Genomic DNA, 25,568 nt, shown 5'->3' with positions numbered 1-25,568 from the left:
AATCGTGATAATGGGTCTTTGAAGGGTGGGAGGTAATTCTTAGGTCGATTTACTGTGCCTCAAAGCTCAATAAGCCTCGACCGTAAGGATATCCAGTGAGAGCTTGGAATCTTCAGCCCGATTAGATACATGCTGCGATACCTTTGATAAGAGTGAATAAAGACCCTATCACCTGCTGCAGGCGACATTCTAAACTCCTTGCTTCCAGTCGTGCCTTCCTCCGTCATTCTTTCCTCTGCCGTTCCCTAATCTACCTCTCCTCTCTCTGTCGTACCTTCCTTCCCCCGACCTGCCATCATTACTAAACTTCTCTGACGTAACTTCTGAGTGCTTCTTCCACTATCGCCACTGATCAATCAATTGGTCTTAGACACTACAATGGCTCATAAAGAAACCTTCCAACCGTCATATCCAGACAAGTACAAGCAGACACTACAGAAACAGAATCTACGTTGTGCGGGACTGGTATTTGCTAAATACCTAGCGTTGCCAACTTGTTGATTCACACATTATCGCCTCTCTCAATTTGCAAAAGGAGACACTTTTCGGTCATTACTTGAATTCCGCCCGGCCATAGTCTCGTTGTCGCAGGCAGCCTTTTTCTCATCAAAAGCCACCAGAATTACATATGCTGCCTTGCAATACGGACGAATCACAAACAGTTCGAATAGCACTTGAATATACACCACAACATGTAATGCATGCACAGCTTATGTTACTTCCTATGGTTAGGTGCTTTTCAGTCCTGCGAATCAAAAGACTATCTCTGCAGAATTGGGGTTACACCCAGCTGCATGTTGCCCTGTGTTCACCTGCACGGCCTGCGAATGAGCCATCCGGTGTGCAACTGACCAACAGAACCAAGCCTTTCCAACTCGACCTCCCGGAACACATGGTATCACAACGGTGATGGCCCGAGCCTGATGGACCTTTGAGACCGAGAGCCTGATCATCCCAGCCTGGTCCGCTGGTCTTGTACCAATCAAGAACATGGCCACTGAGAGGAGTCAACCCCGCGCTGTTTGGAGCCGCAGTATTCACGAGGGGCTCAAAATATGATGTTCAGCCCAGTGTGATCTCTACTGGAATCCCCAAGGCAGACTGCCTTCAATTGAAAATACGCCCAACGAGCCATTGCATCAGAAAGACTATCGTTACGCATCACCAATATAATCGTATCTCAGCAATCATGATACACAACTCTATTCTTGCGTATAGGCTGCGGCTCGACGATGTACGGACATGGCTTCGAAACAAATTCAACGATCAGACGATTGTCGTTGAGGTATGGTCGTGCTTCTCATATTCTACAAGACTTAGCTCACGCAAAAACTAGAAATCAGGTGAAGAGTTTGTGTTTTATCTACCTCGAGCATTGAGTTCTGTAAGTGTTTCTTTTTTGTTTTGTCTTTGGTTCATCATTCCTTGATTCCAGGCTTCCTTCATACTGATGGTTGCAATAGGCGGAAAAGGAAGAGATTCTCGATCTACAGAAGTGATTCGGATAAAATAGGTCACATTTACATTTGTTCACATATATTTACATTTAAATTCTGCTCATGTTTCATTCTGCGCCTTCCAACTTAATCAGTTACCCTGTGAAATGAGCCTTTCGGTCGCAGTATAAGGTCTCGCTTTGCCTAAAAGCTCCGCCTCGTTACACTCGGGGTCCTCAAAGACACTGTCCACCCCATCGCCACCATTGATATTCGCAAAACTGAATCTCATTGTTTCAAAACTGACTATCCGTTTTCCCAATAAGATTTTCCCCAGGGCAGATGACCAGGCTGTGTCCCGCGCTTTGGGATTGTTATTCTCCCGACTAGAGGTTAAAATCATCTCCTGATCTCGTCGGATTTGATCGACCATCTTCTAATCTTGTCTCCTCAAGTCTTTCGCATTCTCTCATGTCGTCATCATCGTCGTCGTCGCGTCCCTGCACGCCTGAGCTCTCCGAATCAGAGACCTACTTTGATGCGATATGTGATGCCTCACATAACTACCCTTACAACTTCGCATGCAGTACGCGCGGTAAAAAGGCACGCCGAGGTGTTGCAGAGACTTGGGATCGAGAGTCGTTACATGTTTTTCATCCAAGACTAAGTGATCCTCCTTTGAAGATCTACGAGACATGCGATTGCGCTACGCCATGCAACTGCCAGTCTCTTGATGCCAATGTCAAGTCTCTGCAGGAACTCAGGTCTCGTCTACAGTCTAGCAACAAGATACCAAAGATAAGGTATATGTAAGTATATGACCAATTGTACAGGTTAAATCCTAACATTCACAGTTCTATTCAATCAAAGCATTCTAAAGAACAGCTGAGATGTCCAATCAATACGTTCAAATATCTTTGCACATATCAACAGATCCCGCCATCATTCCTCACATGTCTATACTCTTTCAGACGCTCACTATCGGCTCATGAATGGTGTAACCTGCCTCAATTCAACGACGACAACACCCTCCTCTCCAAAGAAAAGCACCTCTTACCTCTTCCAGGACTCAACCGCTCCGGTCGGGAAATAAGATATTCATTTGTTTTGCGATCAGTCGAAAGTTCGGAATCCATTACAACAAAACCCAAATCCTGGGGTATCCGACAGCTTGCAGTGTATCACTCATTCGATGTTGTAAGTGGTCAGGCGTTCTGGGTAACGTGTAAGGGAAACTCTTTTAACGAAGAGCTCTTCAAAGAAGCCTTGAGTGACACCAGGAACGAGCTGGACTCGATCCCTGAGTGTTTTACCTTCTCGTTGGAGACTCTGGGTATGATTCTTGACTGGTGTGACAGCAATTGGATCTTTTACATCAACGAACTCCTCCAAAATGTCAAGCCACAAGTCGACAAGGCGAGGACACCTGGTATACACGATGAAGCCAGACTTAGCTCTGACGTGAGACACGCCACCGGCCTGAGTAGTAGCACTCCCTCCGAGAAATCGCCCGGCTGTGCAGCCGTTCTGTTGCACGATGGCAAACATAAACATCGAGTCTATCACGACGACCGGGCAAAGAGGTTCGAAGACCGTTTGAAAAAGCTTGAAGACGAAGACTGGGTGAAGAAGCTTCAGGGTTTCTCTTTCGACGATGTCGAGGGACTTCAGCAGGGGCTGGAGAAAATACAGGAGGCACTTCTTGTGCTCAAGCTTAACAAACAAGTCGTACGACAAATTCGAGAGCATTACGAATGTGTTATGAACGAGTACAAGATACCAATTCTTGAGAGTATCCAAACGGAGTGCAAGTTTTCGGGTGTCGAGCTGTTTCAGCGGGCAAAGGGCGTCGAAGCCAATCTTGAGGCCAGACAGGCACAGCTCGAGGCACTATTCTTGCTCGTCAAAGAAAGCAAGGAAATGGTGAGTCTCTCTGAAATAGATCTTATACAAGGCTAACTTTTCCAGTATAACTGCATTCTCCAGTATAAGACACTACAAATCAACAAACTCTACGCTGAAAGCGCTAAACTGTCCGCTCTTAAGATGGAGGACATTGCGTTCAAGACCAAGCGAGAGACAAGCTCGATGCATATCATCACGTTTGTAACTCTTATTTTTCTGCCAGGAACATTCATGGCTGTGAGTCTCATGCCATCCATCTCTTTTTCCAGCCATCTAACGTGGGATTTTAGTCCTTCTTCCAAAGTGGTATACTCGAGTGGCCATCCCTCAATGCTGATGAGCCATGGGATCTAGGCGGGTCGTGGAAACTCAACACCAAGATATTTGGCCTTTTCTTTGGTATCTCTGCGAGCATTACTCTTGTAACAGTTATGCTATGGATGTTTGTTCTGTTCATGTTGCGCCGCTCACTTAGAGATTAGATGTTGGATTGTAGCTCACGCTTCTCGGTGTTTCCTGTCTTTTTCTTTTGTTTCCTATTTTGTTTACTTACTTGGACCTTTTTAGAATACTTATGACTATAGAAAATAAATCATATGATTTTAGATGACTCGATCATTAGTAGCTGACATGTTATCGCTGCGATTTATTAGGCAGAAGCTGCCTGATGATGTCAATGTAGGTACGTCTGTTTTCAAATGGGAGCCTCGTTTCCCCTCGTTGCATTGCATTGCATTTCAAGACACCATCTTCTCTTTGCCCCACGTTCGTTGGGCATTTAGAGTGCTGCTATGTATTTGTAATACAGTACTCGATCATGATGAGCCATGAACCTCATGACTTGCAGTGGTTCTGGTTCTTAGGATCAGCCTCTCAGGGCAAACATGACCTTATTTCTAGACACTTGATCGAATTGGCGGTGGCTTTGCCTCGAGGCACTTTAGCACAGCCATGCATCACTTTCTGATGGTGTGCATATGCAGCCTTGGGCTCGAAAAACGAGCTTTGCTCCCTAGCAAATCTATTGGGCCTCACGGTATCAGAACAATTGACCGCTATAAATATGAGAGACAAAACTATTAGAGCAGTTTATGCCACTTAGACTATGCTTCCTAGACTACGTATTTTTATAGCATAAGACTTCTTTCCTGCTACCCACTACCTTAGTACTTAGTTGGGGTTGTCTTGGAAAGCCTTGTGTTCAACTTAGTCTTGTTACACACCTTCTGCAACCAATCTGGAAATCTAAGGCCCTGGATGTTCCGAGGGACAGAAGGCCCTGTATAAGGCACATCGCACATCGATGCCTTTTGCCTTGTGCGAACCCCTCCTTCCCAGTTAGGATCTTAGGTAGTACCTACCTGCAGATATATTTTGGATGATCTCTTTCTTATTCTTGTTCCTCGATTCCTTCTATCTTCAGCCCAATTATAGCAGGGCCAACTTTGTCCTTTATCTCAAACATTTCACTTTCAACCAACACAATTTCTCTACTGCAAGCGCACACTACTTTATACAATAGACCCTCTTTCATGACCTCGTGGCCGACATGGCTTCCCTTCATCCTCAAGATGAACGCAATGAAGAGTTCATCCAATTCGTTCGTCGCGAGCTACAGCCCGGCATCGATGGCAACGGCGCAAAAGTCGAGTTCATCAGCCCTACGAAAACAGCAGAATGGTGGAAGAAACGAAGCGAAAATCGAGTCGCCCGCGCCATCAATCACAACATCCACGCAAGAGCGGCCACGATCGAAAAAGCCTACCTGAACATCTTTTCCATTCTCGTCTACAATTCCAAGACGTACTTGATAAAGGAATTCATCTCCCACGGCTTCCAGGACCAGCAGCTGCCTCTACTCGACCACAAGAGGTTTGGGGGAGACCTTGCCATGGTCCGCGACATGAAAGACTTTTGTGATACCCAGTGGATGTTCTGTCCTGTCGTCTTCTCAAGCGCCATGCCAATGGACAAAAGAACTATTCCCTGTCGTCAGATCCTCCCAATCAAGGACCAGAAGATAACCACAACCAAAGAGAACCATTCCAAGTCTATCATACGAGTAGTAACGCTGCATTCTGACTGTTATGATACAGATTGGAGTTCATCAGTAGGTTTTCTCTGCCTGTCCTCCCTACACACTCACTAACATAGTCCAAGCCGACTGTCGTGTTCAAAGAATACCTCACCTGTGAAAGGGATGCTTTGTGGAACTCCTGGATCAGAGAGTACAATGCATTTGTCAAAATCGATTCCTGCGACCACATAGTCCAGTATCTCGGTTCATTTGAGCAGAACAAACGCTGCTTCATGGTGCTAGAGCATGCCCCCGAAGGTAGTCTGCTCGAGTTATACAAACGTGATAAGCCTCCAGCAACACCTGAAGAGCGCAGGTACTTTTTGTACGGCATGATGAGTCTCATCAAGGCCGTTGATAAGATCCAAAACTTGGGAGGGGGGCCTAGAAATCAACGCACAGGCTTGTATGTGACACGTCCAGACCTCCATGTCCCTATACTGACTTTCACAGTGCCCATCGCGACATCAAGCCTTCCAATATTCTCGTCTTCCCTGGAACGCAGGGTCTGTATTCCGATGGCTTCCGGATGAAGCTTGCTGATTTCGATACGGCGACATCTGAATCGCCTATTGATGAAGATTCAGTCAGTTTTCATGACAACGACGGAGACAAGACATATTGTAAATTCTCTCAGGGTTCGATATACTGCTCCTTCTGCTAACTATGATGTTGCTAGGTGCTCCCGAGGCTTCCAGGGTCTATACTTATCAAGATACGGCTATTAAGCCGGTTCCTTTATCATCGGACATCTGGTCCCTCGGTTGTGTCTTCAGCGAAGCTCTTGTCTGGGTCGCTGGTAGAATGGCTGCCGTCTACAAAGCTGCTGGCGATCGTAGAACCGAGATCCAGACCTACTATCCGCTTCAGGTCGACGCTAGCTTGGGCGACTGCTTTCACAATGCTCAAACGGCACTTCAATGTGTCTTGGAGTCCCAACAGGCCGCTGTCGAATCCTTGAAAGGACCCACGAATCTTTCAGGAACCGTCTGCGCCCTTGTGAAGCAGAAAATGCTTGTACCTTACAAGGATAGACCTACCCCCAGTTACTTATGGCACGAATTCAACAGCAAGTATGAATACCTGTTTCCTTCTCTTGGCAGAGCAAACAGTGCACCTACTCGTTCCCCTTCTCGAGCCATCGGCAGCGAAGTCGCTAGCCCAGTATCTATGGGTAAATCCCCAAGAGGGAGTTTTCAATACAGTCAACTTCCACATCTACGTACGACTTCCAGCCTGGGGAAAGAAAGGCTGATGATCACCACTTCCAATCACCCTCAAACAGATCTAGGCCCTCTTGGCTTCTATATGCAGGCACCGTTTGATAATGGAATGCCAGTCCAACAGATTTCCCCTTCTGCACAAAATCATGGCCAGATCCAGGAGATTTCCGGTTCCAATAATGCCCCAGAACTATCAAACGGGCTCGATGCCTCACAAGTCACAAAGAGCACTCCTTCGCAAACAGGATCCCCTGGCTATCTTCACCCTACTTACACGGGTCCTATAAGCAGCCCCTGGGAACCTCGTCGAGCAAGCAGAGATCAGCAAGCTCCTCCGAGTCAATACGAAAATGCAACTGTCGAAGATGTGATCCACTACCGCAAACTCAAGGCTAAGAAGCATCTTCTGTCTGGCTATGATCACTTCTGTCGCCGCATGGGCCGGAGACATTTCATCTTCGTCATAGACGACTCCGATTCGATGCGAGAGTTGAAAAGCGAAGTTCTCAGGGCGGTTCAGGCTCTGATATGGCTAGTCAAGGACATGGACCTGACATTCCCGGAAATACGCTTTACCTCGAACCCCAGTAAGCGATACCCGCCGACAATTGCAGCAATGGCGGGTCGTTTATACTCGATGGACATGTTAGCCTCGCTACTGAAACGCCACTGGGAGAATCTGGACGAAGCCGATAAGGAATGCAACATGAGATACGCGCTGGACCAGATATTCGCCGATGATAGTATTGTAGATCCCAAAAAGCCTACTAGTGTTCTAATCTTTACAAATGGCAAATGGGAGGGTGGTCCCATTCAAGATCCAGGCGTGGAGGGATGCATCACGAATGTCATCGGTAAGATGAGGCAAAAAAACATCAGCAACACGGGCTTCACATTCCAATTTGTCAGCTTCGGCGATGATCAAGATGGTCTTAATCGTATGACATATCTTGACGACTGTGCCCTTTTCGGGGGCAGCCTAGAACACAGAAAGTAAGTTTACCTACGCTACTACTGGATGGAGTATTTGGCTGACGGTTTCAGTGATATCGTTGACCACAAGAGGCACACCGACCCTGTCTGGTCTATACTCATAGGATCGGTCAGCACGAAGAACGATGAGGGTTCGCAGGGGCCATCAACAGGGAGAAATTCTCCTTGCTGATGCTTCCGAGTTTTACTTGAGTTTGGTGTTTACAGGCGCTTGGGTGTTGGGGTAGGTTATCTGGATGAGTGTTCAAGCTCTGGTTTGTGTTTTTGGATACCCTTGGGAATGTTTTGCTTGATTATAATTGTAATATGTTTGTTAATGACGATTGAACTCTACATGAGTTAAGAATGGAGCTATTCTGTTAGAGCCCTAGCGCATTGTCTTGTTTCCGTTCCGGGTTGAAAGACAGCCTGGGATTGGATAATTGTGTCAGTCCAAGGACATTTGCATTAGCTTTGGACAGCTTGTTACCCTATGGCTAATTGTAATGTTATCCATGGCGGGATCTTGAATAAGAAAGTCTGAGTAAAAGCCCTATATTTTTTTGCCGGTTGTTCAATTACTCTTAGTGTCTATATAACCTAAGAGTGGCCTAATAACTTCGTCTGAATTAATTCAAGTCCCTAGGTATACCCGACTAACTGCACAACAGAGTGGACGCCTGATACAAAGCAGCATAGATTACTTGCAGAGAATAACTAAAAAGACTCTACAGTTCCCTCAAAATAATGACGACATTGAGATGAGAACAAACCACAGGTCAAAAAGCATGGATCCTACTCTGGTTGTTCTCGTGCAACGGTAGTATATGCGAGTATAAGGGGTTGCTTCAGAGTGTGACAAACCTAACAAAAATTCAAACTCCATTCAGAATCAATATTGTTATCTCTAGTCCATCAACAGAATTGACCTACGTGTTTACCAATTGTCAGCGTCTCAACACAAATAATCCAGCCAAGACGTTCCATCCTTGGATTTCCTGGGGGCGGGCCACTAAACCGCAAATGCCCAAGCGCCAAAAGCTACCCTTCAATTCCCAAGCTCCCCTCCAACTCAACGTCAACACTCGCTCATCCTTCACTACTAATCCGTCATCAACCGTCGCATCATCATGGCCTCCTACATCGACACTTCCCTCGCAGAGGCCCAGCCCGCACCCGAACTTCTAGGGGAGGTTAAGAAGCCCAAGAAGAAAAAGGTGCTGCTCATGGGAAAGTCAGGTTCCGGAAAGAGTAGTATGAGAAGTATCATCTTTAGCAATTACATTGCACGCGACACACGAAGACTGTAAGCCTTTCCCCTCCCGCCCCTGTATTTTATTTGTATCGTAGACTAAACCGTGCTGTGTGCAGAGGCGCAACTATCGACATCGATCTCTCCCACGTCAAATTCCTCGGCAACCTAACCCTCAACCTCTGGGATTGCGGTGGCCAAGAGGCCTTTATGGAAAACTACCTCTCCCAGCAGCGCGTCCACGTCTTCTCCAACGTCGGCGTCCTGATCTACGTCTTCGACATTGAATCCCGCGACGTCGACCGTGACCTGGCAACCTACGTGTCCATCCTGTCGGCGCTGCTGCAGTACTCGCCCGCTGCCAAGATCTATATCCTGATCCACAAGATGGATCTCGTGGTGCCCACCGCCCGCGAATCCGTGTACGACGAGCGCATCCGCGTCGTGAGGCAAAAGACGTTTGAGTACGGAAACTCGGTGGGTATCGCTGCGAGTTCGATCGAGCTTACGCCGTTTGCCACGTCGATTTGGGATCAAAGCTTGTATAAAGCGTGGGCGTCGATTATCCACGATCTGGTACCCAATTTGTCCGTCATCGAACGAAATCTCGCAAACTTGGGCCTCGCCATCGAAGCAGAGGAACTATTGCTATTCGAGCGCACGTCCTTCCTCGCCGTGTCATCGTGGACATCATCCGAAGGCCAGCGCAACCCTACCGAGGATCGGTTAGAGCGCATGTCCAATATTATGAAGCACTTCAAGCAGAGCATTTCGCGATTCACAGGCACACCGCGCAATGCCGAGCAATTCATTCGCATGGAGCACAAGGCTGGGCCTAGGTTCAGTTTGTTTATTCTCAAGTTCACGACAAACACATATCTCATGGTTGTGCTTCCACCGGGAGAGGCTCGATTTAACGCTGCTATGCTGAATTGTCAGATTGCGATTGAGCATTTCAGGTTCTTGGATGGGCCCGTGATCCAACCTGCCAACGCGACAACTCCAACTGCTGCCTAAGCGCGAGTATCGCGAATGGTTTGTGATTTGGCGTTAGGTGTTGAGATACCATTTGGAAGTGATGGGCTTAGATACGGATCAATTCATTGCACATACTTATTTTCACTTGCTTGCGGTTCTATTCATGACCTCTATCAGTCAAAGCTATCTCGGATGGACCAGTCGGCCATCCCCTAATTCACAACCCAAACGCCAACTACTGATGTACCTAAGTCCACTTAACAACGGCGGTGCCTCCCTTCTTGAACTCGGACATATCCCCTAGGATGAGGCTGTGATCAGTGTGGTCCTTATTGGGGAATGTCGTGGAGAGCACCCATGATCTGGATTGTGTCTCTGCTGAAGCGCCCTGAACAAAGCCATAAACATCGCCAACAGTGTGATTAGTGTTGAATCGCGCAGGTAGGCGCGTGCCGTCGGGCATCTGAATTCGGATCATGACGGTTGGTTGGGAATCGTCGACGGACGGAGCGCTAGAGGACGAGGAAGCCGCGGCCGGTGCAGCGGTAGTAGAGCTAGAGCCCTCTGAAGCACCAGGCACAACAGCTCCAAGTCGCTGACCAGAACCACCGAAAGGTCTGTACTGCTTGGGCTGAGGCTGGTACGGGGTATCGTGCTGGTGAAGCTTGACGTCGATAGGTTGGTCATGCTGTACGTTCATAAGGTGAAGTGGCGCCCGGCCAGATCGGATCAATGCCAGGTCGGCCTGGTTGGCGGGGTCGTCGAATCGTCGAAGGTCTCCGTCATCAATGCTGAAACCGTCCTGCCAGATGTGAAGAACTCGCTCTTGAGATTCGGCGTTGGAAGCACGGACTGGACCGAGAGGATCAGGGATGCTGCGGCTCTCAACACCATCGCCACCTAGGGTCTGTCCTGTTCCTCGGAAACGACGGGGTTCAGAGGGGCCGGCTTCGTTTTCGGCCTCGGGTCGAGCAGCGTTACTGATTTGTTAGCTTATGTCATCCGCGAAATCTTTCTCACTTACGCTCGTGCCTTGGCAAGAATGTCGCTGATGATCTTCTTTGGGCCAGCCTCTTGCTGATTGGGGTCTTGAACAGCCAGTCCAGACTTCTCACCACCAGCAAACAGATTTCCTCGTCCATCATCGTCTTCGGGGTCGGAATCGTCATCGTCATCGTCTCCGTGGTCATGCTGGTGGGATGAGCTACCAATAGATCCTAGAGTAGCAATTCCCGTCTTTCTCTGCTGTGATGGGGCGCTCTTGCGGGTCGCTTGGCTGCTACTACGTGCAGCCTCTGGGGCAGGTCGACCATCGAGGGTTCGAGGGCCGGTGTAGTTGTCGGGAACAGGAGCGGGAGCGGGAGCTGTAGATGTGTCGCGGCCATCATCTTCGGCATCGCGGAACCAAGCGTTACTGGCTTCGGCGAGATTCCAGTTGTGAGCCTCAAGATATTGTCTGGCCTGGGAGTAATTAGTTGCGATGATTCGGTACACACTTTATCTAAACAAACCTCTTCGGGGCTTGCGCCGCTCAGGCCTGCGAATTCGACGATCTGACCTTCTTGGTCTGCCATGTTGATGTAATAGGGCGGGGTAACTGGATTGAGTAGGTGTAGTTGTTTTGGAGGCGATATGGAGTTGGATATGGCTCTATGAGATTGAGGGAATTGACTGAAAGCAACAATGAAGGTGAATCTCAAAGGGCTTGTTTTTGATGAAAGCAAAAGCAGGCAGGCAGCTTGCTCGTCACCTCCAGCTAAGCACAAGGCACAAGCTCTGGGTTGGTGGCGGTGGGCTCCAGCACCCCACCTTCCTTGCTGTGACACAAGTGATCCACCCACCACCTTCCTACCCCCGGTTCTGCAGACTTACGTAAGGATCTGGGGGAAACAGTTCAGCCCGAGATCGTCAACAACCTCTTTCGTAGCTGGATCAAGACGACTACCCCCAAGGTCTCAGCATCATATCTATCGCTACTACTCGAACGAATACCACGTCTCGAATCTAACATGGCCGACGAACACAACCACCTCGCCGAGTCCGGCGTCACAATGCACTCCGACATCGAACTATACTCTGCAGGCGATGATCTATCATCACCTCCCTCGTCAAACTCACCAGTCATCCTCTACAAGCCTCCTACTGTGTGGTCTTTGATGCGTGGAACTGCCATCAACCTGTTGCTACCGTTCATCAACGGTATGATGCTTGGTTTCGGAGAGCTGTTTGCTCATGAGGCAGCCTTCAGGCTGGGTTGGGGCGGCACCAAGGTATGATGCCCAACGTTACATCTTAAACCTATCATAACACTAACAATCTCAGGTCTTCCCTCTTTCGCGAAGAAGAGCACACCCCATCGGACCTGGTATCGAGCTTCGAGAAAACTACAGCACTCCTCGTCCTTCGCTGGACGATATTGCAAGCCTGGAGTAAAGAAGTGCTAGGAAAGCTTTACATATCTCGAGATTTTGATTACATTTCATGCCCGCCATTGAATCATATACGAAACAGCTAGGAAGGATGAATATCATATTAAATAATTTGAGACTACATCATTAGACAGGAACAAGGACTGTGGCGTTTCGCCGCGGAGGTGGTATAAATGTAAATATCACGCACTCAGATGCAGCGACTTCAATTGCGACAACCTTCAAACTTATTCCAGTCAACTTTAATCACTGCTGTTGAATCGTCACTGGTCGAGTGCCCATGACAAGGTCATCCGGAGATCATCGGCGACGGACTATCGCGAACCCGACATTTACCCGCCGGTGCCGGAAACCCTCCAAAAATTTCCCCAGCAGCATCATCGGCCGCAACATATCCATCCGGTCATCCCATTCTCAACACCGTCGCAATGCTTCCTAGCCGAGCAATTGTGCGCTCTATGCCTTCGGGCACTCTCCAGAGGTCACTCTGTGGTCAATCCGTATGTTGCGTAAATAGTTGCTCATCAATGGCCCAACCACTGACATGTCTATAATAGACCTCAAGGACCCTGGGCCGAAAACTTGGAGATGCTAGGCAATTCGGCACAGCGCTGAAGGGTGCACGCACATCCCTTACGGCTGGAACAAGAGTTGGAGTCAAGAGTATTGCGGCACCAATCATCCTTGGAGGCGTCTCTTCCTCAAGGAACCTTTCCGTCTGGGGGTACAGACTTTGGGGACAGAAGAAGACAGAGGAACCTGTTGCTGAAGCCACCACGACAACACCCGAGGCTCCTACTCCTCCTGAGACCATCGATCCTACTCCCGCCGTCAACGATGCTCCCGTTTTCCAGGCTGAGCCTGTCGTCGAGGCTGTTGAGCCCTCATCCGTCACACCCACCGAGTTCGACCTCGAATCCATCGCCGACCTTGCCAACCCCGCCATCCTCAACATGGAAGAGAAGCTTGGTTTCCTAAAAGAAATTGGACTTGATTACGGCTGGGGTCCTACATCGGTCATGCAATGGACTCTTGAGCACATTCATGTCTACACTGGTCTTGGTTGGGGCGGTACCATTGTCGCAACAGCTGTCCTGCTGCGTCTTGTCATGTTCTACCCCCAAGTCCGTGCTGTTAAGTTCAGTGCCGCTCTGAACGAGTCAAAGAAGGACCCCCGCTTCCAGGAGGCTATCGACCTTATGAAGAAGGGCTACCAGACCAAGAACAACGAGATGACTCAGAAGGGACAGTTCCTCAACAAGATGGTCCGTGAAACTCACGGCGCATCAATGACAGGCATGTTCTGGCCTTTCCTCCAGATTCCTTTCAGTTTCGGTTTGTTCCGAATCATCAACGGCATGACACACATTCCTGTGCCCGCATTGGAAGATGCTGGATTCCTCTGGTTCACCGATCTCACTGTCGCTGATCCCTTTTACTGCCTTCCTGCCCTTGGTACCGCTTTCTTGGTCTCTTCCATCGTGGTAAGTTCCGCAGCATTCACTCGTATCCAACCCTTCTGACATATATCTAGATCAATGGCAAGTACCAACCCGCCGCCCAAAGGGCCACTACCAAGAAGCTCATGTGGGTGATGGGTGGTGTCACCTTTGCTTTCACAACCTACCTCGCTGCCGGTGTCAACCTGATGATGACCACCACCGGTGCAGCCGCCCTCGTCACCACCACCCTTCTTAACACCCCATCTATCCGTAAAGCACTCGGTCTCCCTGCCCAAAAGGTCGAGGAGCCCGCCTACAAGCCTCCCCGCACCACCAAGGCCAAGGGCATCGAGGGTCTCCGTGAGCGCCTGTCCGACAACCTCAGCGAGATGCAAAAAAGTGTTTCTGATCAAATTTCTACCATGACGAACAGGCCAGGCAGCACAGCGGAGGACCGCGCCGAGCAGGCTCGCAAGAACCAAATGCGCAAGCTTGAGGACATGCGCCGAAAGCTTGAGCGTGATGAGTTTGAGAAGAAGTACAAGCGATAAAGCAATGATGTGTATCAAATAAGTGTAAAATAGTGAAGAAGACCTGCACACTGTTCCTGTTGGATCAGGATTGTATAATATTAGCATTGGGGGAGCGAATGATATACCACGAGATACAACTGACAGAGCTCTTGGATGGCTGACAGGCGCTGGAAAAGAAAAGAAAAGAAAAGGTATCAATCAACATGTATCTGTCAATGAAACAACACAATCCCAATTATTCGAACGAATATGACAGAAGATGTATGAAGCATTACGCGTCAACGCATTTAACGACTTGTGTCTCAATTATAAACTAGGCAGGTCTGTCAAGGTCCTTTTCCGCCCGCAGCTCTTTTGCCTGTGTAATAAAACCCCCCCGCCACAGTTCCCTTGCCTTGACGGCAATCGTCTGGTAATTGATAATGGATAATTTAGAAAAAATACTGATGCCTTCCAAGAGTGACACTCTGAAGCACATTCATCCGCCTTGCCTCCCCTGTCGCGCGCTTCCCTTCTCTATAACCCAGGTGTGCCATTGCGTTCCGTCATATTTATTCAGTAATACATGTTAGAAGGAAAGGCATGTGAAGCCTTAGAATACGGTGCCATCGCTCTCGATCAGGATCGGGGGCTCCTTGGTGTTGGGTCTGTTGATCTCGGCAATCTCGCGGCCACCCTAGTTCGCGTTAGTGTGATTCTTGGTCTGAGACAAGGAATGACTTACCCTCCAGCTACCAGCCTCCAGCACCTGTGCCAAACTCAATTCGTTTCCGCCCAGCTCTGGCTTGAGAGTTTTGTTGACCTCTTCGCAGAGCATGTCGAGGAAACCGACTGTGACACCTCTCCACTCGACAATAACATCATCACTGGGCTCGAACATGGGTGCGACCTCGACACCCTTGGCGCCTGTCCGTTGCACCCACTCGTTATAGTTCTGTAGACCTCTCTCTTGATCATCCTTCTTGACGTTCAAGACACCCATATCGACGAATAGGCCACCATTGCGATACTCGGGTAGACCAGTGAGCAGTTCTGTTCCAGCGAAATGCATCTTGAGGAGCTGCTGCATGGGTTGCATAAGCGAGTATGTGAGCCACTGTGTGAGCTTGTGGAATGGTAGGATGGACTCCCAGGCAGCGGCGTTGGAGCTATTGGGGAAAGCGGAGACCTTGGGGGATGCGCCGGGTTGAGGCATCGCCTGGCAAGGCCAAGCGTCGCCGAGCGAAACGCCGTTGATAGCTGTTCGGTTTGCCGGCCAGATAGGGGCCAGTCCGGTCATCAATACGTTCCACAGGACGGGCAGGGGAACAATAAGCATGGATGATGCCTGTGTTGAGGGGTGGCCGAGAAGGTGGTCTTTGAAAGATTAGCATAGCAAAGATTGGCAGGCATTTGGCGCAACTTACCGATCAAGCATCCAGGGCGACCTTCGAAACCCCAGAAATCATCCTTGGCGGCCAAAGCTTCACCAAGGCGGATCAGCATGTCAGTGCGACCCTGAATACCGGCCATCTCGTTGCCAGGTTTCGATTGAAGGCCAGCAGCAAGCTTCTCCACGGTAAGAGTTTTGAGGCCATCCTTATCGACTTGAAATTTGTTGTTGGGGTTTCCAGAGAACAGGCCCTAGCAAATTAGCATCGAAAGAGATGTCGCGAAAAGATTCACTCACACTCTTGAACATCTCCAAGCTGGCGACTGCGATACCCTCTGATCTTCTGTACACGCGACCATTCTCACTGCTCTTGTAGGTCCAGGAAGTTCCAGCGCCAGCGTCTAGAAGTACACTGACGAGGAAAAGATCAATTAAACGTCGGCAGCGCTCTGTGTTGTCAACGTTGCTAGGCCAGGTGGAAAGTAGCTGTGCGATGCGATCTCGGCCACCAACGGCAAAGTGCTGGTATCTACCGTGACTGGGAATGCTGAAATAAGGAGCGTCGTAATCTCGCTGCACTTTGTTAACCCGTTGTTGCTTCTGTGGCGCTTTTGCGTTTCATTTTGCGTTGCAATCTTACCTTGATAATTCCAGTAACAAAAGTAACCACATCGGGAAACTTGCTCATGTCTACATCAAAATGCTTCAATTCATTGCGCAGGGCCTTGTCAGTGACAATCTTGCTTCGCTCTCTCACAGCTCCAAGACTTCGCAGATAACCGGCAGGGTCGAGCTGAGGGTCCGGAGGTCGAGGGAGATCGATCTTTGGTAGTTTGACTGGAGACATTGGGCCATTTGTGCTGGTAGCAGAAGTTCGATTCATGGGGTTGCGGTTGGCGCCAGCGGCAGGCGATCTCAAGCTTGACGAGTGCGAGTTCACGCTCACATTGGATTGAGAAGTGTTTATGGCCTGATCGGCCTTTGGCGTCTTGTCCTTGCGGGAAAACAATCCCATTTTGACGGGTTTTTCGTAGAAAACGGATTATGCGGTTGTTGTACAGATACGAGAAAGGTCAAACGTTTGTTGTAGATTCTGATCTGGGCTGATAGAAAGACCAGATGAGAAAGTATAGGCTTCGGGGAGGTGGGGCCTCTAAGCACAGGATGGACTGGAGGGGGAGGGTCCGTGGGCGCGCGACCAGACGGAAGAGTGTGATAGAGGGACGAGCGTCGTGCGTCGTGGGTTGGGTGTCGAGGGTCGGAACGAAGCGAGAAATGATTCGATGGCGCAGAATGCGCTGCGCAGGCGTTGACCTCGTGCGTTTGATGCAAGGGAGAAGAGTAGCTGAGATGTGACAGGTCTTGTCAGTGCCTGTGATATGAGCCTCTGAAGAAGCAAATTAACAAACAACAAAGCAGAAGCAGTAGACGAGAAGGAAGGGGATGGGGGTAGGAAGACGGGGCGCGGCGCTTTTGAGGAACACAAGAGCCAAACTAACAAGCCAGCTCGATTGAACTGAACTGACTGATTGACCAGGGAGGCCTAGGCATCTCGGAACAGATGAGCAGACCAGAGAAGGCAGTGAAGCGTATCCACAACCATACCCAAGACCCTACCCTTACAGGTTGACGAGAGAAGAAAAAAAAAGAGGCGCCAGGGGGTAGACCCTCGACTCCTCTGCGGGGGTTCGGGGCTTGAAGGCTTGGAGCTAGACCCAACAGCGGCTCAGGCAGAGGACAGCCTGTGAGTTGGAGGCGCCCGAGCGTCGTTCGGGCCCCTGAGTCCGTCGGCGATCGCGCCCAGGAAACCAGGGATCCGCAGGGATGGTCAAGCACTGGACTGGGCTGGCAGAGTGGCTAATTGGGGACGCTTTGGCGGTTTATTTGGCGGCTGCTGGTCGCACGACCCTCGTTGGATTTGACGGTTGCTCAGCCTGTCTAGCTTGCTCATGAGTCAAAAGGGTTTTTTGATGGCGTATCTGCGGTTGCTTGGCTTTGCAGCAACTTGCTGATGTCCGAACTTGTTCAAGGCTCTTTGTTTTCAAGCAAGAAATTATGAACAGCTTATTCGTCCCTCAGGTGTCACGAATCGTTATTCTCGGTAGAGTTCTAAACGTAGACAGGGCTTATTTCAGGGCGAGTTTGCGAATATGGGAGTCAAGTCAATAGTAACTTTGATGCTGGCAGCCTTGTTGAATAGCCAAAATCAGCGGCGCAGACTATTGGAGCCGGCTCGCAGTGATTGACGGCAAGTGTCGATACGGAAATGAGATGGCTGCAGCGAGTCATGGAAAGGTTCATGACAGCCTGCTAGTATAGCTCTTGGTGTACATTGCACGCAAAGAGACGGAGATGTTAGTGAGCGACGGACCAGTCAAGTGCTGGCACTAACACGACCGACCTTGCAGCTGGAAACTGCTTTCCTAAAGAGATCAAGCGTGCCGGAAGCACAGTAGAAACGAAATATTATTGTTGGAGTCGAATTCCGGTAGGATATTGACCACCAGCGAAGAGAGAGGATCGACGGGAAGCGAGGCAATAAGTTTGTAAGTGCCGATAATAGCTGTCATCACAGTCGAGACATTCTGGAATGTGTACAGATATGCCCAACAAGGCCGCCGCTCGTAATACCGCAAACTCCACAATCAATCAATATCAATCAGATCAGCCTTCTCGTCGGGGCAGGCAAACAAGGTGTCATTGACGGTCTTTTCGAGACTACCTAAATTAAGATAGGGACGCCAATCAGTCAAGATGTCAAGCGAAAAGAGGAAAGTGGCCTTTCGGTAGGAAAAAGAAAGAATGCAAAAATGTTATCTTGGATACCTAGAAGGAAGGCTGACCAAATAGAGCAAAGAGGATACGATAGGGGACAGCCGCCAAGCATAATAGATTCTGGATATCGAATGTTGGAGGAGAGAAAAACATTAATAATTGGTGGGTGAAGTTGTAAGTGTTGTCACAGTTGGAAGGTATTGGTGTTGAGGAAGCAGCCACGCAACAACCCTCTTGCCATCCATCATCCGTCTGCCGCACCTGCCTTTCTATTGAAAACAACACAATGAGACACGCAAGCAAACAGACCAATTTTTGCACCTTACGACCTTTCATCTTACAACATGATTAATCAATCAATCAATCCAACAACCAACAAACAAGCAATCATACAATTTGCTTCTTCCCACACTCGCCTACTCCAATCTCCACTCGTACTGCCACGGGAACGGAAGGAACAGCACGTGGCAATCAAAGACACACGGCCCGTGAAGCTACTACCCAGATATGTAATACAGAAGCTTGAATAAATGAGACATGGAAATATGCATGTATTTATGGCGTTTTATATCTCTTGCCATGTGAACAAAGTGCAGCTTATACATTGCACAACAAGTACACAGCCATCTCGATCGAATTGCAGTACAGGTTGCTTGCGGTAAGAGCTTCAGGTCAGGCAATGACTCGTGATATACTCATATTCCGACAGCCACAATCCTATCAGCATACTTTCATTATCTCAACGGCATACATGCTATTAATGTTATGTCCAGATTTCCGAGTCAGCCTCATGCCACCCACACAGTCTTTGTTGTCGCTTTTTAGGCTATCAAGCCCTGCAATGCCATGCAGGTCGATGGGGTACAATGATACCTCACTGTCACATTGAACCCTGGTGTTTTATTATGGTGGCCCGGGGTCACATCCTTGCCTCGAGGGAATATTCAGGAACGAGATTTGTGCATATTCACTCTTTACTCGTGCTGTGTATCCGTACATCTTGTTCGAATTTTCGAAAAATCCCTGTGAAGAAAAGATCGAGAGGAAAACAGCACTGACTCGAGCGTCATCTGAACAGCCTTCTGGATGGCCCACTGCAGTAGCTCTTGTCGATCCCGTCGTTGCATTCTCCAGGGATCTTTGTGCAGATTCCGGTTGGTGATCTGCCAAGCATGGGCCATGTGAGTGACAACCGAAGGTCATTATTCGCTCTGTCTAACTAACACAAATAGCTTACGGTCGGCCTGCCTCTTTCGCCCTATCATGGATGGTCCCAAAGGAACACCGGAGCCAACTAGCTAACCCGAGCAGGGACATAATTTACTTGGTAAATCACCGGGGACTAATCACCAAGTCAGGGGTAAAGCTAAGGTTCGTCTGCCCACTTCCTCCGGATGCTGGTAACGGCTTCTCTTCCATCAAGCTTCTGCTGACTCCCATGGAGAGCCTAGCAGACATTGGCCGTCTAACTACGGATAGATGTACATAATACATACGATAGCGCTTCTATTAAGCGTCTGTGCGAGTGACTTCTAATGTTGTGCATCGTCAAGTCACGCCTCACCCGCACGCACGAACATGGCCCAATGACGTTACAAGCTCCTACGGTAATAGCAATTTCATTCGCCTTGTACCATTACACGACATTGTACTCCGTACTACTACCCATAGGCCAATCTTCTTACGAGCTCATGAGCTGAAGCTCAGCATCACCGATCTCATCGTCGCCCACTTACGAGTCCATATTATCCCTACTCAAAGCGAAGCAAAAGAACCTCTCTACTGGTGTCGACGGAACAATACTGCAGACGCTCGGTACCAAAAACGGCTCCAACCCTTGATTTCATCGGCCCGGATCGTCTTCCCCCGGCGGAACCAAGCCATTTTGGGGCTTCACCGGGTCTCAATCACAGCCTTTCCAACTGCCTGATCCTTGTCTTTGTTCCTGGCTAAGCGGAACCTACATGAGGAGACTGTAGGCGATTGGTACCGACAACAAGATTAGGGGATGTACTGCAGCATGGAAGCCCGGGAGAAGGTTGGGTGTGGTGACAAGCTGAATGCCGTTTTTGCATTCCGCGCCGATAACTATTTTGGACGATCCAAGCTACTCGACGTTGAAAAAGGGTAATTCGTCAATTGTTTTTGAGTTCTTCTAGGCTGTGGAAGAGGGTCTGGACGGTCTTGGTGCTGCACTCAATCTTGCATATCCATTCCGCGCCATTGTGATCATCTTTGCTAGCTCGGGCCAGCGGCCTGAACTTGGCCGAAATCCCCAAACTCCAAGATTATCAATGTCGCATGCAGCATTTGCGTTGTTTTTATCCTCTGACAGTTCATTTACCAGTTTTCCCGGATCCCATATTCCCAATAAAAGCCCCCTGTCGACGGCTTGCTTCCCCGACCATGCACCCATTCGTTCAATTCGTTCTTTTTAACATTACGTTCTCGCTAGATACGTACAAGCACTTCGATCCCACATGGCAACCTTGGCCTACTAACCTAACTGTAGGAACGGATACACTTTGGAAAACTCTCGTTCACCAGCCTGCCATGTTACTCAGTGCCCATTTGTGGCGTCGGGCTTTCTCCATTAGGTTCAACTAGGCTTGACCTAGATACAAATTCGATCTCGCGCCGTGCCTCAGACTATGGTAATTTTGCGTAGCATGACTCTTGCGCCCTTGATCGCTAGCTGCAAGATGTTAGTTACGGGTCTGCTTTGTCTCGCTTGAATCTAACACGGGCTGTTGAGGGTGTCGCAGTTGAATCAGACATTCAAGACAAAAGACTTGACTGCAACAAGCTGACGCGCAATATCACTCACTTTCTTGGTTCATCAAGTCGCCATTTCAGTCCCCTGTCCAATCCCACGTTTTCCGCATTTTGGGGACCTCGGTGCCGCAGTAGTGCATGCCCTTGTTGTCTAACTGGACACACCCTTGTCGTTGTGATCCATTCCACATGCCTCATGGAAATTTCGTCCGAAATGATGATGCCATGTCTGTAATTCACGCCGTACTTGCTCCGTGGATTTCAACGATTTCTGCAAGTGCGCATGTACATACAGGGCAAAGGCAAAGCATGGGTTTGTTTGTTCCTCGGGACGTTTCAGCCATGACCAGAAACAGGCCTTCCCTCCGATGATCCATCGCTGCGTTGCATTGTGACCAGAGAGCCGGTAACCTAAGCTGTTCTGGTCTGATCAATTAAACTTTTCGCTTGGGTTTCACAATACGAATTGTCAACACTTCGCTCACTGTTCCCAACTAACCTACAGAGAGGTGCTAATGTTTTTTTCTAGAATAAAGGCTGAGACAGGAGAATAATGGTGGCTTGACCCGTTGGTTCCTGGAAATCATATCTCCTGATTATTTGCATTTGATCTAGAAGCTGCCTATTCATGCACTGGCTCGTTTCTGGGGCTGAAACAGACGTTTCTTGTGGCTACAAAGGTTGCGATAACGTTTAGCTTGGACGAAAAGATGAGGCAATATCTTCCCGCCGAGCCTATCCGGAGGACGCAAGCCCATATACGCCCCATTGTTTATGAAAACGATTCGAGGCTCTGAATGTTAGAGTTGGTGTCGGATATTTGAGTTCAAAGGTGAAACGGGATACATGAGTCTTTAATGAGCTGTGAGGCTGACAAATGAAGCTGCTGAATGTAGGCATGATAGGCCTAAAACTGAAAGTGTATCTAATAAGTGACGTGTCTTGGTTTTTGTTATGTGTTGATGGCCAGGATGACCTGGGTAAGTGCTTCGTTCTCATACGGCAAGTAGAGTCTTGAGACATGTATCTTGTCTTGTGTTGCACCAAATCACATATCATATATGATAGTGTGACATGCCTTTCTTCGTGGTATTCGTGTTATCACGAACATATTTTATGAAATCAACAGAGGCGACAATGTCAAAGGTATTATTGCTGCGGAAAGCTGGGTTTTGGTTCAGATCGATGTAGTCTCGGGTAGGTTCTGGGAATAACTTCATAAATTGAACTATAACCACCACTTCATAAGATCCCTATTACATCGTAGATCACAATTCAGTGTAATTGAGATATCTCTTACATATCGTTGGCTATGGCTTTGTGTTGTAGTCACAGTCTTTCTGTCTTTTACATCTTTCTTTGTGGGTGTATCTAAACCTTCATTACTACCCGATTTTGGGGTTCCATCAGCGAAGAAAAGCCATATGGAACATGAATTGCTAATGGCTCTACCTTATTGTTTGTACCCCGTGATTGGGTAGGATCTTTCTACTACTACATAGGCGCTCTCAGCACAGCCTGGTAAGGCTGTCAGCATCCCTGACCCCGCGCAGCTTGCCTTTCCTCGTCCTGCAGCCTTTAATCATTTTAATTATTTCTATCAATTAGCAAGACCGAAAGCATTCTCGAAATGTCAGGCTTGGAGATTTTAGGTGCTGTGGCAACCTCCATTGCTCTAGCGGAAGCAGTGAAAGGAACGCTCAGAGCTGTCGACTTCTTGCGCCAGAACTCTGCGGTGACAAAGGAGTGCAACAATCTAAGGAGAGAGGCGAGTCTTCTTTGACTTGCTGAACGGTTCATGGCTAACTTGAAACAAGATTCTCATGATCGAATGCTTTATCATACAGGCGCAACAACAAACAGACCCAACGATGCTAGCGCAACGGCTTCTTGGATCAACAGAACATCCCTTGGTCTCTTTGGCAGTAGAAGAGCTCGAGGATGTACTGAATGAACTCAACCAGATCGTGGAAAAGTACTCTAACTATCGGAAAGCGAATGATCCCAAGCGCTACATCGATAAAATGAAGTGGTTCTCGGAAGCCACCAAGATTGATGAACTTCGCGAGAGATCTCAGGCGATAAAGTCAAACCTGCATATGGCCATCACGTTTCGAGTCTCTTCCATGGTAGATCATGGCAATATACGTCAAGAAGTGTACGTTACTACGATACTATTGCGGATTCACTAACAACGGCAGTCTCTTCCACCGTGTTACGCAACAGTTAACACATTACACAAACCAATACCAGGATATCAACCAGACACTATTCGGCGAACCTGAAACATCTAGCTCAACATATTTGAGCTCTGTGGTAGCCCAGAAGCATTGTAATCGAGGGGTAGAAGACAGTGGTGTGATCCATTCACCGAGCCTATCCAGGACAGAGACCGACGGCCAGAGCATGCCTCTTACTACAGTTACCAGACAAGAAGCGAGCTTCGTGAATGTGGCAACGATCCAGTCTCAGAGCACTCGCATGTGCAGCCTTAGCTGCCAGTGCCGCTGCCACCGCAGCAGAGAATATACCGGTGGCGCATGGGCGAAATCTCTGCTGGGATCGTGGCTCGTCAGGTATGAATCCTTAGGCAATACTTGCCAAGGCAGATGCGCGCCGAATCCAGGCGTCAAACTTGAGTATCAGCTTCCAAAGTGGCTTTGGGCCGGACTTGTCTCAGTCGAAGTGTGTCAAAACCCGACGTTCAATTTGGCATTGCGCCCCTGCAGAGTGCTCCAGTCAAACCACGACATTTACTATATGATAGATCATCCTTCGATACTACAAGAGCATATCCGCGAGGGTTACAGATACTTTCCTGACGATAAGAACGAGTCTGGTGACACTTTATTGGAGGTATGTACACTTCACATTGTACTATGCCGGCACGTAACGCTAAACAGATAAAACTGCAGCGCGCAATACACAATCGCAGTTGGGAGACCGCCAGAATCCTGTTGGGATTGTGGGAGAGCTTACTAACTCAACAAGGATTACCGAGGTTCGTCTTGCTGATGATAAACTCAAAGAGAGATACTAACCATCAGCAGAACTGTCGGCTGCTACTTTAGGCTAATGTATAGTAACTCGGAACCACAATCTGACTCGATGGGGCTTGTCATGGAAAAATTCTCCTCCTACATTCCTGAATGGAATGAGATTTACAGCAATGATATCCATCTGGAGGCCATGTACCCGGAGAGAACACGAGAGGGGATGTCAAAGGCGCTACGAGAGCAACCGTGGGCCATCGATGATTGGGATGATGTTGGCTACTCTCCAATCCACTATGCAGTGGTCGAGGGAAACTTAAAGGCACTTGATCTCTTGATCAAAGCCAAAGCCAACATCAACCAGCACTGTTGTAGTGGACACACCCCTCTTATCTACGCTACTCTTCACAGCCTTGAGAGGGTGACAGCAAGACTCCTGGAGTCTAAAGAGTGTCGGATGAATGTGAATTACACGACTACTGGCGGTATCAATGCGCTGCATTTTGCCGTACAAAAAGATTCCCTGATAATCGTTCGCATGTTACTTGTGGCTGGAGCGACGGCTAAACGCCATACCAATTCTGAGCCCATTCTACATGTTTTCTCATTTTATACCAGATCGAGCCAAGACGATACTGATGAGATGTTACATGCTTTACTGATGCATGGGGCAAATATCGAAGAAAAAAGTGATGACGGAGACACACCAGTCATGACAGCTGTACAACGCAAGAACATACTGGCACTGCGCAGCCTAGTTAGCGCAGGTGCATCGCTGACGACCATAAGCTCAAATAATCACAACATCCTTCACTTTGCAGCTTATAACCCTGATGCTGAGATGCTCAACTATATTGGAAAGCAGAACATTGCTGGAGTCGAGGTGGAACAACGCAGCACTGATGACTGCAATCCTTTGTCCATGTTACATGCAAGTTGGAATCGTCCTAGCTGGAGAATAACTGATTCGTACCCCCGGCCGAGCTTGGCAGAGATGGAGGTCTTTATCACGTTCTATTTTGATTTGCTGATCCCTGACTTGAGACGTCACATGTCGACTATCGACAACCTTCTTCAAGCTGTAAAAGATAGAGACGTGACTATAGCAACCGAAATACTGGATCAACTCATCGAGAGGAAAGTCAGATGCAACCAGACAGACTTTGTGGGCTGGTATAGGGGGCTCAAGGGATATGTGGTCGATGGCGGTTGGGACTATCTTGAAGATGTCTTGAAGGATGAATATGACGAGACAAATGAGAAAATTGGACGAGCGACTGTGGCGAGAGGCAAAACAATCAATGATCCAGAAATTGAGGAGTTCTTCTAGAAATAGCGAGGATACGAAATAGACAATAGACTGTGCTGTGGGCATAAAACCTCAACTCTAAAAATATCAATGATTT

The 25,568-nt window shown here is 48.5% G+C and overlaps 9 protein-coding genes across 9 annotated transcripts, besides 2 other annotated features; 7 read left to right on the top strand and 2 right to left on the bottom strand.

The window, feature by feature from the left end:
• Window positions 1-1,189: 1,189 nt before the first annotated feature.
• FPSE_05790 (uncharacterized protein) lies at window positions 1,190-1,499 on the top strand (the record flags this gene model as incomplete). The annotated part of the gene is made up of 3 exons (XM_009258908.1): window positions 1,190-1,285; window positions 1,337-1,384; window positions 1,464-1,499. The coding sequence occupies 3 exons, from the start codon at window positions 1,190-1,192 to the stop codon at window positions 1,497-1,499; spliced, it is 180 nt and encodes a 59-aa protein (XP_009257183.1).
• A 408-nt stretch (window positions 1,500-1,907) lies between these two features.
• FPSE_05791 (uncharacterized protein) lies at window positions 1,908-3,823 on the top strand (the record flags this gene model as incomplete). The annotated part of the gene is made up of 4 exons (XM_009258909.1): window positions 1,908-2,245; window positions 2,291-3,359; window positions 3,405-3,578; window positions 3,632-3,823. The coding sequence occupies 4 exons, from the start codon at window positions 1,908-1,910 to the stop codon at window positions 3,821-3,823; spliced, it is 1,773 nt and encodes a 590-aa protein (XP_009257184.1).
• A 1,067-nt stretch (window positions 3,824-4,890) lies between these two features.
• FPSE_05792 (uncharacterized protein) lies at window positions 4,891-8,005 on the top strand (the record flags this gene model as incomplete). Its single annotated transcript, XM_009258910.1, has 6 exons — window positions 4,891-5,451; window positions 5,496-5,824; window positions 5,872-6,041; window positions 6,098-7,634; window positions 7,842-7,857; window positions 7,979-8,005. 6 exons carry the CDS (start codon window positions 4,891-4,893, stop codon window positions 8,003-8,005), a joined length of 2,640 nt encoding a protein of 879 aa, XP_009257185.1.
• Window positions 8,006-8,743: 738 nt separating this feature from the next.
• FPSE_05793 (uncharacterized protein) lies at window positions 8,744-9,882 on the top strand (the record flags this gene model as incomplete). Its single annotated transcript, XM_009258911.1, has 2 exons — window positions 8,744-8,919; window positions 8,985-9,882. The coding sequence occupies 2 exons, from the start codon at window positions 8,744-8,746 to the stop codon at window positions 9,880-9,882; spliced, it is 1,074 nt and encodes a 357-aa protein (XP_009257186.1).
• A 208-nt stretch (window positions 9,883-10,090) lies between these two features.
• FPSE_05794 (uncharacterized protein) lies at window positions 10,091-11,417 on the bottom strand (the record flags this gene model as incomplete). Its single annotated transcript, XM_009258912.1, has 3 exons — window positions 10,091-10,823; window positions 10,868-11,304; window positions 11,355-11,417. 3 exons carry the CDS (start codon window positions 11,415-11,417, stop codon window positions 10,091-10,093), a joined length of 1,233 nt encoding a protein of 410 aa, XP_009257187.1.
• Window positions 11,418-11,852: 435 nt separating this feature from the next.
• Window positions 11,853-12,276, top strand: FPSE_05795 (uncharacterized protein; the record flags this gene model as incomplete). The annotated part of the gene is made up of 2 exons (XM_009258913.1): window positions 11,853-12,113; window positions 12,166-12,276. The coding sequence occupies 2 exons, from the start codon at window positions 11,853-11,855 to the stop codon at window positions 12,274-12,276; spliced, it is 372 nt and encodes a 123-aa protein (XP_009257188.1).
• Window positions 12,277-12,700: 424 nt separating this feature from the next.
• On the top strand, window positions 12,701-14,265 carry FPSE_05796 (uncharacterized protein; the record flags this gene model as incomplete). The annotated part of the gene is made up of 3 exons (XM_009258914.1): window positions 12,701-12,772; window positions 12,830-13,756; window positions 13,807-14,265. 3 exons carry the CDS (start codon window positions 12,701-12,703, stop codon window positions 14,263-14,265), a joined length of 1,458 nt encoding a protein of 485 aa, XP_009257189.1.
• Window positions 14,266-14,417: 152 nt separating this feature from the next.
• Window positions 14,418-14,438: a microsatellite.
• A 401-nt stretch (window positions 14,439-14,839) lies between these two features.
• On the bottom strand, window positions 14,840-16,634 carry FPSE_05797 (uncharacterized protein; the record flags this gene model as incomplete). The annotated part of the gene is made up of 5 exons (XM_009258915.1): window positions 14,840-14,923; window positions 14,972-15,603; window positions 15,654-15,870; window positions 15,917-16,192; window positions 16,260-16,634. The coding sequence occupies 5 exons, from the start codon at window positions 16,632-16,634 to the stop codon at window positions 14,840-14,842; spliced, it is 1,584 nt and encodes a 527-aa protein (XP_009257190.1).
• A 2,107-nt stretch (window positions 16,635-18,741) lies between these two features.
• Window positions 18,742-18,790: a microsatellite.
• Window positions 18,791-22,799: 4,009 nt separating this feature from the next.
• On the top strand, window positions 22,800-25,492 carry FPSE_05798 (uncharacterized protein; the record flags this gene model as incomplete). Its single annotated transcript, XM_009258916.1, has 5 exons — window positions 22,800-22,904; window positions 22,987-23,327; window positions 23,371-24,025; window positions 24,085-24,170; window positions 24,220-25,492. The coding sequence occupies 5 exons, from the start codon at window positions 22,800-22,802 to the stop codon at window positions 25,490-25,492; spliced, it is 2,460 nt and encodes an 819-aa protein (XP_009257191.1).
• Between the last annotated feature and the right edge of the window lie 76 nt (window positions 25,493-25,568).

The sequence above is a fragment of the Fusarium pseudograminearum genome, chromosome 3, assembly GCF_000303195.2.
Source record: "Fusarium pseudograminearum CS3096 chromosome 3, whole genome shotgun sequence".
NCBI lineage: Eukaryota > Fungi > Ascomycota > Sordariomycetes > Hypocreales > Nectriaceae > Fusarium > Fusarium pseudograminearum.
This window is presented reverse-complemented; position numbering and strand designations above follow the sequence as displayed.